Source organism: Salvelinus sp. IW2-2015, unplaced genomic scaffold (genome assembly GCF_002910315.2).
Source record: "Salvelinus sp. IW2-2015 unplaced genomic scaffold, ASM291031v2 Un_scaffold3865, whole genome shotgun sequence".
Lineage (NCBI taxonomy): Eukaryota > Metazoa > Chordata > Actinopteri > Salmoniformes > Salmonidae > Salvelinus > Salvelinus sp. IW2-2015.
Genome location: NW_019945139.1, coordinates 1 through 13,565, shown reverse-complemented (window position 1 = coordinate 13,565; position 13,565 = coordinate 1). Strand labels below are relative to the sequence as shown.

At 41.3% G+C, this 13,565-nt stretch overlaps 2 protein-coding genes and 1 long non-coding RNA gene across 4 annotated transcripts in view; all 3 read right to left on the bottom strand.

The window, feature by feature from the left end:
* On the bottom strand, positions 1–1,030 carry LOC112076594 (uncharacterized). Its single transcript, XR_011477805.1, has 3 exons — positions 720–1,030; positions 142–235; positions 1–34 (listed from the first exon to the last, which is right to left on the bottom strand). It is a non-coding gene; the product is annotated as an uncharacterized lncRNA (long non-coding RNA).
* LOC139026095 (vascular cell adhesion protein 1-like) overlaps positions 1–4,539 on the bottom strand; it is a gene marked incomplete at its 5' end in the record, with an annotated part of 36,517 nt that extends 31,978 nt beyond the window's left edge. Inside the window, one exon of the mRNA XM_070441381.1 lies at positions 4,467–4,539. Coding sequence (XP_070297482.1) covers positions 4,467–4,539 — 73 coding nt within the window. The remainder of the gene's footprint in view (positions 1–4,466) is intronic.
* On the bottom strand, positions 1,533–4,132 carry LOC139026096 (B-cell receptor CD22-like). Of its 2 annotated transcripts, none has more exons than XM_070441382.1 (5): positions 4,037–4,132; positions 3,637–3,903; positions 2,444–2,537; positions 2,275–2,332; positions 1,533–1,898 (listed from the first exon to the last, which is right to left on the bottom strand). In XM_070441382.1, exons 1-5 carry the CDS (start codon positions 4,053–4,055, stop codon positions 1,641–1,643), a joined length of 696 nt encoding a protein of 231 aa, XP_070297483.1. In that variant the 5' UTR covers positions 4,056–4,132; the 3' UTR covers positions 1,533–1,640. The 2 variants fall into 2 exon arrangements, with proteins under 2 accessions (XP_070297483.1, XP_070297484.1); XM_070441383.1 differs by having other exon boundaries at positions 2,444–2,528.
* Positions 4,540–13,565: the final 9,026 nt, after the last annotated feature.

Sequence of the window (13,565 nt, the reverse complement as noted above, 5' to 3'; positions counted from 1 at the left end):
AAACCCACTGGGGAGTCTAGATGTTCTCCTCCTCCTGGAAGACAAGAATAAAGGTATTTTGACATCATTTAGGTGTTCATATACAAAAGCACAATCAYCATGATAAATATGTTTYCATTGAGGCTGGGAATATCTTTTTACCATGCAAAGAATACGACCAGGCTGAAAAGGAAAAGCAACKCCAAGGTTTTTCCTACAATCTCAAAAACCMTTGGGTTAACAGGCTCTTCTTGCCCTGTAAATAAAACACATATTATGGTCATCTGTTCCTAAAAGAGGAAACATTTTGCACATTGTCTAACATTACAATTTACACATATACTGTAGATGTACAGATGTAAGATCTTAATTTAGCCAGTATTGTTGCAGCAAAATAATCCTCCAGCAAAAGGATTTGAACGTTTCCTCCGTAATGTTGTTCCATTGGTGGTGAGACTATTAGCTGGACAAAATAAGGATACATGAAAGGTGCAATACTATTAATATAACCACGTTTTATGTCCAGATTTTTGGTGAATATATGCAAATCACAAAGCTTATCTGTGATTCCCTCAATGCAATAAACTTCTAAGCAACAAAATAGTGATCAAATTAAGATCCTAKAARCGTATCATACCTAGATACATATAGCAGGCATGTAGAAGTATATCTCTTCTACATCTATCTATATCTATATTATTCTTAATGTTGTGTMGTATTGAATGTGCCAATGCTTCTACCTTTAATAGCCAGCTGCACTTCCCTTGACTTCCCACAGCCGTGACTATTTCTTGCTTCACAGTAGTACAGTCCTCCATCACCAACAGTCACATTGAGGGAGTAACTCTGTCCAGATGCAACCTGTGTTGGTTTACCCTCACTGATCTGGAACCAGGTGAAGTTTGTCACAGGAGGGTTGGCTGTACTTCTGCAGGTCAGAATAACACAGCTGCCCACTAATACTGGATCAGCTGGACTGATGGAGGCCGAGGTGTCATTGGGTGAGACTGAGGGAGAGGGGTTCATTTAGAATGTATCTGGATATGGTATATTGAATAGTCTCATCAAAACCACTCTATTACAATCATCAGTGAAAACATGATAGAATGATCTATTCTACAGGAACCGGTGACCTACAATCTACATGAAACGTTAAAGCATCATTTATCTCATCTGTCCTTGTTGATTGCCCCTATGGACTGCAGACAAGTGATGTTCTTCTCATGATGAAGGTATGATGGAGTGAAGGTCACCGTGGAGAGAACTGATTTGGTTTGGTCTGGATTCTCCTGCAGTTGGTTCTCAGATGTGAACTGTGTTGGGAGAGTCCATGTCAMCTCAGGGGGGTGTTCGGGACAGGGAGCGACAGCAGAGCAGTTCAAACTGACAGGGGTCCCTTCCTTCACCTCACCCGAGACAGTAATGATGGGACTGGAAGGCAAATCTGTAATACATTGTAGATAAATATATTTTACACTAAAAGTTAAATTATCCACTTGTTCATCCCAGCACTTTTCATCCCAGCAAATTCTACAAATATGCATATAAGAGCACATAATTATAAATGTAACAAAAGTACCAATAGAAAACTAATACACAATGACAATACTGTACATAAAAATACTTAATACCCATTGGCAAAATAATTAACATGCACCTCTTTAATTCACTTGTGCATAAAGCCCATCTAGGTTGTTAAGGTGTTGTACCTTGTCCCCTCTTCTGGTCACATTGACTTCAGCGTACTCACTCTCCTGTCCCTGGACCCTGTCCTGGGCTGCAGCTGGGGTCTCTTTGGTCTGTAGTTTGGAGAYGTCTATGTCACCGTAGTGGATCTCTTCAGYCTGGTCTTCTGCACGTTCCTCTGGTTCCTCTCCGGCTGTGGCCTGGTTAGCACACACTGTCCCAACCGGGGAGTTCTGTGGAGAGAACACAGAGAGAGGAACAGGTGGAAAGCTCTAAGCTCAGTCATGTGTAAAACTCTAAGGTCAGCAGGTTACACAACACATACTGAGTGGATGTCAATAAAAATGTAAATTCAACTGACAGGTGTAAAGAGGTACATTTTGCCAACAAATGAGCTCCAATCTAATGTAAACACTGTCAAAGTCCAACAGCTATTCTGTTATCATTCCATATTCTTACAGGATGTGGCATTGCTATTGGTGTGGTCATCTCCCCTGAACTTTCTCTAAAATGATGTTAACCTCATGGCTTTGGATAGTTTCAGCATTAATTATATTCTTCCTTAGATACACTTTGTAGATGGTTTTGAAAGTTGAGCCTTATTCCCACCTGTCCCTGTGGATTGTCCGTCCTTTCAAGTCCATCGTGGAGCCTCGAGTTTCTCCTCCTGGAAGACATTTAGAAAGGCCTTCTGAATGCACTGAGGGTTTTCATATGCAAAAGCACAAACACAGCAGAAATAATATAGTTTTGCGTTGATGCCAGGAATAGTTTTTACCATACAAAAAGACTGATCAGGCTGATAAGCAAAAAGGCCCCCAGAGTTCCTGCTGCAACCCCAAAAACCATTGGGTTAACAGGCTCTTCTGGCCCTGAAAATACAGAACATATTATGGTCAATTCTCACAAAAAAGATCTCTAAAGTACACTACATGACCAAAAGTATGTGGACACCTGCTAGTCGAACATCTCATTCCAAAATCATGGGCATTAGTATGGAATATAGAATGTCGTTTTATGCTGTAGCGTTAAGATATCCCGTCACTGGAACTAAGGGGTCTAGACCAAACCATGAAAAACAGCCCCAGTGTCACGCCCTGACCTTAGAGATCCTTTTTATGTCTCTATTTTGGTGGTCAGGTCGTGAGTTAGGGTGGGCATTCTATGTTTTTGTTCTATGTCTTCTATTTCTATGTGTTTGGCCGGGTGTGGTTCTCAATCAGAGGCAGCTGTCTATCGTTGTCTCTGATTGAGAACCATTCTTAGGTAGCCTTTTCCCACCTGTGTTTTGTGGGTAGTTGTTTTCTATTTTGTGTCTGCACCAGACAGAACTGTTTCGCTTTCGTTCTCCTGTTCGTTGTTGTTGTTCAATTTGTTTTTTTGGATTAAATCATGAACACTTTAAATGCTGCACCTTGGTCCACTCTTCCTTCAGCCCACGAGAACCGTTACACCCAGTTCATTATTCCTCATCCACCAAACTTTACAGTTGGCACTATGCATTGGGGCAGGTAGTGTTCTCCTGGAAACCGTCAAAACCCAGATTCGTCCGCCGTACTACCAGATGGTGAATTGTATATTCAACACGCCAGAGAACGGATTTCCACTTCTCCAGAGTCCAATGGCAGTGAGCTTTACACCACTGCAGCTGATTCTTGGCATTGCACATAGTGATCTGAGGCTTGTGTGCGGCTGTTCGGCCATGGAAACCCATTTCATGAAGCCCTCAACAAACAGTTCTTGTGCTGCCGTTGCTTCCAAAGGCAGTTTGGAACTRGGTAGTGAATGTTGCCATTCTCCTGCCAATGTTTGTCTAAGGAGATTGCATGGTTGTGTGCTCGATTTTTATACACCTGTCAGCAACATGTGGAGCTTTAATAGCTGAATCCACGCATTTGAAGGGGTGTCCACACACTTTTGAAAATATAGTGAGTATCTAACATACGATTGTGCCCAACGTTCCCGTTTTACCTTTAATAGCCAGCTGCACTTCCTTTGACTTGCCACAGCTGTGACTATTTCTTGCTTCACAGAAGTACAGTCCTCTATCACCAACAGTCACATTGAGGGAGTAACTCTGTGCAGATGCTACCTGTATTGGTTTATCTCCACAGATCTGGAACCAGGTGAAGGATGTCACAGGAGGGTTGGCTGTACTGCTGCAGGTCAGAATAACACAGCTGCCCATTAATACTGGATCAGCTGGACTGATGGAGGCCGAGGTGTCCTTAGGAGAGACTGGGAGAGGGGTTCATTTGGAATGTATCTGATATGGTATATTGAATAGTCTCATCCAAACCACTCTATTACAATCATCAGTGAAAACATGATAGAATGATCTATTCTACAGGAACCGGTGACTAAATCTTACATGAAATGTTAAGCATCATGTTATGTTCAGCTGTCTTGTTGATTGCCCCTACTGGGTAGACTGCAGTACAAGTGATGTTCTTCTCATGATGAAGGTATGATGAGTGCAGGTCACCGTTGGAGAGACTGATTTGGTTTGGGTCTGGAATTCTCCTGCAGTTGATTTCAGTTGTGACTGTGTTGGGAGAGTCCATGTCAGCTCAGGGGGGTGTTCAGGACAGGAGCGACAGCAGAGCAGTTAAAACTGACAGGGGTCCCTTCCTTCACCTCACCTGAGACAGTAATGATGGGACTGGAAGCAAATCTGTAATACATTGCAGATAAAGATATTTTACACTAATAGTTAAATTATCCACTTGTTCTACTCTTATCCTTGATGCAAGGAATATGAGTTGGAAGAAATAGTTGGTTAAAAGATAAATTGTCTCTACCCCTGACAACTATATCAACAGACTTATCAGGATCTGTTGCACGGAATGGTTGACTCTCAATCCTGAGAAGTATCTATTAGTGTGATTGTGGTTACATTGAAGAAGACTGTGGTGCAGTTCTTCTGGGACATGTTTCCAGTTATCTTCCCTTGATATCTGTTGACCATCTTACTACTGTTGAATATCACATTGTCCGGAAGCCCACCAAAGTATGGGATATCTTTAATCCACACTCCAGAGGTTTGTATTGTGGTGTTCAATTTATACTTATATTTTGGCCAGGAATATCAAATGAACATGGGATTTGCATACAGGAGCCAGTCAGTACATCCAGTCTATCTGGCATTGTGGTGTCAAACTCGTTGACCAAAACAGGTCAAAACACCTGCAACATAAAGGACAACATCAGGGAGGTTCTGATACATTTTCGTACAGACCAATGATATGTATCAAGTCTAGATCACTGCAGGGGCCGCTGTTTGGAAGCAACTGCACAGCCGTCTTGTTACTCCTCCTAAATTCTATCAGCATATCGATTGTGCTACAGGGCTGGAAAAACCCTAGATCATTGTTATACTAATTTCCGCGACGCATATAAGGCCCTCCCGCCCCCCTTTCGGAAAAGCTGACCACGACTCCATTTTGTTGATTCCAGCCTACAAACAGAAACTAAAACAACAAGCTCCCGCGCTCAGGTCTGTTAACGCTGGTCCGACCAATCTGATTCACGCTTCAAGACTGCTTCGATACGCGGATTGGAATATGTTCCGCATTGCGTCCAACAACAATATTGACGAATATGCTGATTCGGTGAGCGAGTTCATTAGGAAGTGCATTGACGATGTCGTACCCACAGCAACGATTAAACATTCCCAAACCAGAAACCGTGGATTGACGGCAGCATTCGCGTGAAACTGAAAGCGCGAACCACTGCTTTTAACCAGGGCAAGGTGACCGGAAGCATGACCGAATACAAACAGTGTAGCTATTCTCTCCGCAAGGAATCAAACAGGCTAAGTCCCAGTACAGAGACAAAATCGAGTCGCAATTCAACAGCTCAGACACAAGAGGTATGTGGCAGGGTCTACAGTCAATCACGGATTAACAAAAGAAAACCAGCTCCGTCGCGGACCAGGATGTCTTGCTCCCAGACAGGCTAAACAACTTTTTTGCCCGCTTTGAGGACAATACAGTGCCACTGACACGGCCCCCTACAAAACCTGCGGGCTCTCCTTCACTGCAGCCGAGGTGAGTAAAACATTTAACGTGTTAACCCGCAAGGCTGCAGGCCCAGACGGCATTCCCAGCCGCGTCCTCAGAGCATGCGCAGACCAGCTGGCTGGTTGTTTACGGACATATCAATCAATCCTTACCCAGTCTGCTGTTCCCACATGCTTCAAGAGGGCCACCATTGTTCCTGTTCCCAAGAAAGCTAAGGTAACTGAGCTAAACGACTACGCCCCGTAGCACTCACTTCCGTCATCATGAAGTGCTTTGAGAGACTAGTCAAGGACCATATCACCTCCACCCTACCGACACCTAGACCCACTCCAATTTGCTTACCGACCCAATAGGTCCACAGACGACGCAATCGCAACCACACTGCACACTGCCCTAACCCATCTGGACAAGAGGAATACCCATGTGAGAATGCTGTTCATCGATTACAGCTCAGCATTTAACACCATAGTACCCTCCAAACTCGTCATCAAGCTCGAGACCCTGGGTCTCGACCCGCCCTGTGCAACTGGGTCCTGGACTTCCTGACGGGCCGCCCCCAGGTGGTGAGGGTAGGTAACAACATCTCCACCCCGCTGATCCTCAACACTGGGGCCCACAAAGGGTGCGTTCTGAGCCCTCTCCTGTACTCCTGTTCACCACGACTGCGTGGCCATGCACGCCTCCAACTCAATCATCAAGTTTGCGGATGACACTACAGTGGTAGGCTTGATTACCAACAACGACGAGACGGCCTACAGGGAGGAGGTGAGGGCCCTCGGAGTGTGGTGTCAGGAAAATAACCTCACACTCAACGTCAACAAAACAAAGGAGATGATTGTGGACTTCAGGAACAGCAGAGGGAGCACCCCCCTATCCACATCGACGGGTCAGTAGTGGAGAAGTTGGAAAGTTTTAAGTTCCTCGGTGTACACATCACGGACAAACTGAATTGGTCCACCCACACAAGACAGTCGTGAAGAAGGCGCAGCAGCGCCTCTTCAACCTCAGGAGGCTGAAGAAATTCGGCTTGTCACCAAAAGCACTCACAAACTTCTACAGATGCACAATCGAGAGCATCCTGTCGGGCTGTACACCGCCTGGTACGGCAACTGCTCCGCCCCCAACCGTAAGGCTCTCCAAGAGTAGTGAGGTCTGCAGAACGCACCACCGGGGCAAACTACCTGCCCTCCAGGACACCTACACCACCCGATGTCACAGGAAGGCCATAAAGATATCAAGGACAACAACCACCCGAGCCACTGCCTGTTCACCCCGCTATCATCCAGAAGGCGAGGTCAGTACAGGTGCTCAAAGCAGGGACCGAGAGACTGAAAAACAGCTTCTTATCTCAAGGCCATCAGACTGTTAAACAGCCACCACTAACATTTAGCGGCCGCTGCCAACATACTGACTCAACTCCAGCCACTTTAAAAATGGGAATTGATGGAAATTATGTAAAAATGTACCACTAGCCACTTTAAACAATGCCACTTAATATAATGTTTACATACCCTACATTACCCATCTCATATGTATATACTGTACTCTATATCATCTACTGCATCTTGCCATCTTTATGTAATACATGTACCACTAGCCACTTTAAACTATGCCACTTTATGTTTACATACCCTACAGTACTCATCTCATATGTATATACCGTACTCTATACCATTCTACTGCATTCTTGCCTATGCCGTTCTGTACCACCACTCATTCATATATCTTTATGTACATATTCTTTATCCCTTAACACTTGTGTGTGTATAAGGTAGTAGTTGTGGAATTGTTAGGTTAGATTACTTGTTGGTTATTACTGCATTGTCGGAACTAGAAGCACAAGCATTTCGCTACACTCGCATTAACATCTGCTAACCATGTGTATGTGACTAATACAATTTGATTTGATTTGATTGTAAAACAGATGTTGGAAGCTATAGAAATGCATTTATTAATGTCTACATTCGTTTTAGACAAGTATATTCTATTACAGACACCTTAATACAAACTTTCAATTATATTTTGTAAAACTGCAACACTTCTTTCAACAGAGAGACCCTACCCTTTCTCCAGCCAGTGATCACATCTTGTAATTCACTGAACTGGTATTATACAATAACTACTTCATCTTTGAGTCAGACTTTTTCCTTCAAATTCGGGGTGTTGCTATGGGCTCCCCCTTTGACCCCAACTATGGGAACCTGTATGTGGAACAATTTGAGGAAGCACTCATTTACAAAACATAGAGACACACCCCCTACTATCTAAAATCCTCTCATGGAATATAAACATAGATGATGTCTTTGTGCTCAGGGAAGGAAGTCAACAGGAACTAAATTAATTCCAAACTCTGCTAAACGAGAGCTCTGAATATCTCAAATTCACCATGCAGACTGATGAGAGAAAATTAAACTCCCTGGACTTATGGATCATCAAAGGGAATGATGCATTACATACAGACCTGTACACAAAGCCAACAGACCTCAAAACCCTGCTACGTGGGGATAGTATGCATCCCCTTCCCCTCAGGAATGGTCTCCCATATAGCCAGTTATTCAGGGTTAAATGAATCTGTTGCCAACAGTCAGATTTTGACAGCAATGCTAAAAAAGTATTGATCCTGCAATGATGAAAATATCTCAAAAACCAAAAGAGGTTTTTCTAAAAACTAAACCAAAGAAGTGAAACAGCGCAACAGTCTTTTGCACTAAGTACACCAAGTGTTCAGAAAAAATGAAAGCAATCCTGAAAAGGCACTGGCATATTCTGCAATCAGACAAAAAAAATATCACACGTCTTCAAGGAAACCCCACTGGTGGTCTATAAGTGTGGGCGTAATATTGGGGATAGCTTGTGAGATCTGACCTGGTCAGATCTGCATTGTTTTAATTGTTTTAACAGATCTGAGATCTGACCTGCCCCCTGAGCCCACTCAGACACTCTTGACACCCATTCCAAATGGGAACTACAAATGTGGCTCATGCTCACAGTGCAATAGCACTACAAAAACARRKTTCTWRAGACACCCACATACAGGTGGAAAAATCCCTGTTAGGGGTATCATCTCTTMCAAGATAAAGGTAGTGATCTATCTCATCACATGTTCATGTGGAAAAGCCAARGTAGGACAAARGAAAAGACAATTAAAACAATGRWGAGCTGAACACCGCAGCTCAATCAGGTGTAAGAACACTGARTATCCAATAGCAGCTCACTTTGTTGAAGCAACACAGGTTGATCCCATCTCCTCCCTCAAATACACAYGTATTGAGCATGTTGCTCTACCAAGGAGAGGAGGTAACATGGAGATCCTACTACTACAGAGGGAGGACTACTGGATTTCCTATTGAAAAACATTGACCCCAAGTGGTCAGAATATTGACTTTGGTCTCAGGCCCTTTTTATGAACAATTATTTTATAAAGAGGTCTTATAAATGAATATATTCTTTCTACAGTTTATCAGCATAGAACCAATATGTGCACCCTGTTGATGATGCTTACTATGCATTATGGATGAACCAAGATATTACATTTTATCAACATTTAATGAAAATGGAAACAATTAAATATATGTGAAATTAAATTAAACAATCATTTATGTTGATGCGAATCTTATGCTAATGTTAATGATAACAATAGGCTAATATATTCAATATGCTGTAAACCATTGTCTTTTAACAGTTTCACTCAATTCATTCDAATTAACCTCATAATTATGACACACCCCTCACTATTGTCATTGGTTGCGCTAATTGCACTGTTTGTCTACATAACCTTGATTAAGCATTCATGGCTTTACCCTGAAGAAGGCACAGTGATGCCGAAACGTTGGTGTTTTACCCAATAAATTACTGGGAGTTTATATATATAGAGTGTGCAACTCTCTTTGTTTTTATAGCTTACAGTGTATTCACTGTTAGTCAGCACCTCTACAATAAGTCATTTTCTCTGGGTGTGCTCCYGCTCATGCTTTTTATATGACCTGAACATAACAAATAAAAAATAAACATGTACAGATATTAAAGTATTTTCTTTATAGAGTACTAACTTTACTGTCCCCCTCTTCAACAAAATACTTAAATACATGTAATTTTGTCCTTGAAATATTTTATTGAAATACTGTAGAATTCCATGAATTCTTATGGAGGACTGCTTCTTCTGGGGAGTACCATATATAGAGACCGGTGGATTTAAAGTCTCTCATTGGCCGTTACATAGCATCAGCGATCCAGGGTTTATACACATCATTGGTACAGTCTCTCTCAATAATAATAATATGAACTTATTTCTATYTACAGGTGATTTTTCAATTGGTCGGTARGTTGTCAAGGAGTGAGGTGACATGTGTTTGTGAGCAGAGGACCACTAGTTTGAGCCCGGTATGGTGACAGGGACAGTGGTGGAAGCTATACTGTTAGCTGCACACTGACGTCGTTTTCACATGCACATACAGTGACATGAAACAGTATTTCCCCCTTTCTGGTTCTGTATTTTTGCTTCTTTATTTATTGAATGTTATCAGATCTTCAACCAAAACCTACTATTAGATAAAGGGAACTTGGGTTTACAAATAACAAACAAATGGTTAAAGTTATTTAATTTATTTAATTAACAAAGTTATGCAACACCCAATTCCCCTGTGTGAAAAAGTAATTTCTCCCTTACTCTCAATAACTGGTTGTGCCACCATTCCAAAACACACAATCAAGTCAGCATGAAAATTGATAAAAAGCAACAAATGTAAAGGTTTTGAATGGCCTAGTCAAAGTCCAGACCTAATCCCAATTGAGATATTGTGGCAGGACTTGAAACGAGCAGTTTATGATTGAAAACCACAAATGTCGTTGAGTTAAATCAGTTCTGCAAGGAAGAGTGGACAAAAATTCCTCCACAGCAATGTGGGAGGCAGATCAACAACTGCATAACTTTATGAAATAAATCAAATAAGTATGTAATTGTTGTGTTGTTTCTTCACTCAGGTTCCATTGATCTAATATCAGCTTTTGATTGAATATCTGATAACATTCAGTATCAACAATATGCAAAATACTTTTTCACAGGACTGTTTGAATCCAGACAATTAAAAAACACTAATCAGGAATTAACCTCACACTTTTCTACACAATTAAATGGAATGAATACAGCACATCCCATAAAATATCATCACTTGTAGTTATTCCTTTATGTCTGATTCATAACTAGTTGTTGTTGTGTGGAAGACTCACCTGACATAAAGAGGACATTGAGAAAAAACATGTTCTCAGGACAAGCCATGTGAGAACTCACACACTACTGATCACCTGAAACAGTACTAACATACACTTACTGGTAGAGTAGCTTAACTCACACAACACATTGCATTGAACCATTTCTCCATATCAAATACACTATGTCCTTCAGTTGTGAAGATAATACATGAACAAACAGCAGTACTTTAGAACATATTGAATCTCATTACTCATAATTAATTTCCTTTATATATATATTGAAGAAGTCGATACTTGCCTTAGACTGTAACGTAAACTGTCTACAGGAAAGACTGTCACACACATAGTGAGGTCTGACAAAGTCATGTACTGAAATTCATGTGACTCATCTCACATCTCATCAGTGACGTACTTCCTAATAAGTGTGTGAGAAGTTATTTTTAAAGAATACTACAGTATTTATTTAACCATTTATTAACAGGGATGTTTTGAATAGTCTATGTGTGGGTTAATTTTCAGTTGGTGAACACTGCTATTCAAATATAGTTCTTGTAAAACACGGTCATTTTCTTACTGAACCTTCTACTCCAGAACAATTAGTTTCAGTCACTGAAACATTGCAGAGGCCTTAGTCATGTTTCACCGTTTCAAATGAAATGGAGCGCCAGCTGTCCACTCATGATTCTTAACACATTGTGGCAGGGGAGCCTGGAGGCTCTGGAGGAACATAGGTTGAAGACGAATTGAAACCAGGAAGGGGATTGTTTTAAGAAGATGAAATCTAAGACTATTGACTCTTACATTACACAAACTCATGCTGCGAATAATTGTGGTCTGATTAGGATATAAAGGGATCTGGCCTCCAAGAAGGATGGGTTTTACTAAGAAATTTTGTTGGTCTGATTAGGAAATAAAGGGTCTGTTCTCCAAGAGGCTGGTGTTTACAGAACAATTTTGATCTCATTAGGAATATAAAGGGTCTGTCTCCAAGGAGCTCAGTAAGGACATTTGTCTCTGCTTCTATCACTGGATTGTTGTCTCCTCTGTTGACACTGTATTAAACCTGATGAATTCATGATTACTTTAATCAACGACTCTCTTCTTCTCTTTTGTTCACAGACGCACAAATGTCATACCCCCAGGACATTGCTAACCTCTCACCTTTGCAATGACAGAGGAAGTTAGCATATTTTGTGGGGGGGGTGGCGGTACTGATATGATATATTACACTCATAATTTTTCACAATTCATCCAGGACTATCCATAATCATGGTAGAATTAACAATAATGAATTTAGAAATATATTATATTCTTAATTACAATAAAAGTTACTGCAAAATAACACAATACATTATTTACCATTCATTGGGCACAAAATAATCTGAAACACAAACAGAGTAGAGTCAGAAGCCTGATGTAGTCATTGCGTGCTATGAATATTGGACCAAATACTAAACCTTTTTGCACTTTAATACACATATAAGTGAATTTGTCCCAATAATGTTGGTCCCCTAAAATGGGGGGACAATGTACAAAAGGTGCTGTAATATCTAACCGGTTCACCCAATATGGATGAAAATACCCTGAAATGAAAGTTGATAGTCTGCACTTTAACCTCAAAGTCGTTGTATCATTTCAAATCCAAAGTGATGGAGTACAGAGATGAAAAAGTGAAATAAATGGCACAGTTCCAATACATTTGGAGCTGACCGTACACACGGCATACTGCGACACTTAATACTTAACATCAAATCAAATCAAATGTTATTTTTTCACGTGCTGAATACAACAGGTGTAGACATTACCGTGAAATGCTTACTTTCAAGCCCTTAACCAACAATGCTGTTTCTAGAAAAATACGAGTTAATACAAATATTTACCAAAAAAACAATATTTTTATTTATTTCACCTTTATTTAACCAGGTAGGCAAGTTGAGAACACGTTCTCATTTACAATTGCGACCTGCCCAAGATAAAGCAAAGCAGTTCGACACATACAACACAGAGTTACACATGGAGTAAAACAAACATACAGTCAATAATACAGTAGAAAAATAAGTCTATATACAATGTGAGCAAGTGAGGTGAGATAAGGGAAGTAAAGGCAAAAAAAGGACATGGTGGCGAAGTAAATACAATATAGCAAGTAAAACACTTGAATGGTTGATTTGCAGTGGAAGAATGTGGAAAGTAGAGATAGAAATAATGGGGTGCAAAGGAGCAAAATAAATAAATAAATACAGTAGGGAAGGAGGTAGTTGTTTGGGCTAAATTATAGATGGGCTATGTACAGGTGCAGTAATCTATGAGCTGCTCTGACAGCTGGTGCTTAAAGCTAGTGAGGGAGATAAGTGTTTCCAGTTTCAGAGATTTTTGTAGTTCGTTCCAGTCATTGGCAGCAGAGAACTGGAAGGAGAGGCGGCCAAAGAGATATACCTGCTGGAGCGCGTGCTACAGGTGGGTGCTGCTATGGTGACCAGCGAGCTGAGATAAGGGGATTCTTTACCTAGCAGGGTCTTGTAGATGACCTGGAGCCAGTGGGTTTGGCGACGAGTATGAAGCGAGGGCCAGCCAACGAGAGTGTACAGGTCACAGTGGTGGGTAGTATATGGGGCTTTGGTGACAAAACGGATGGCACTGTGATAGACTGCATCCAATTTATTGAGTAGG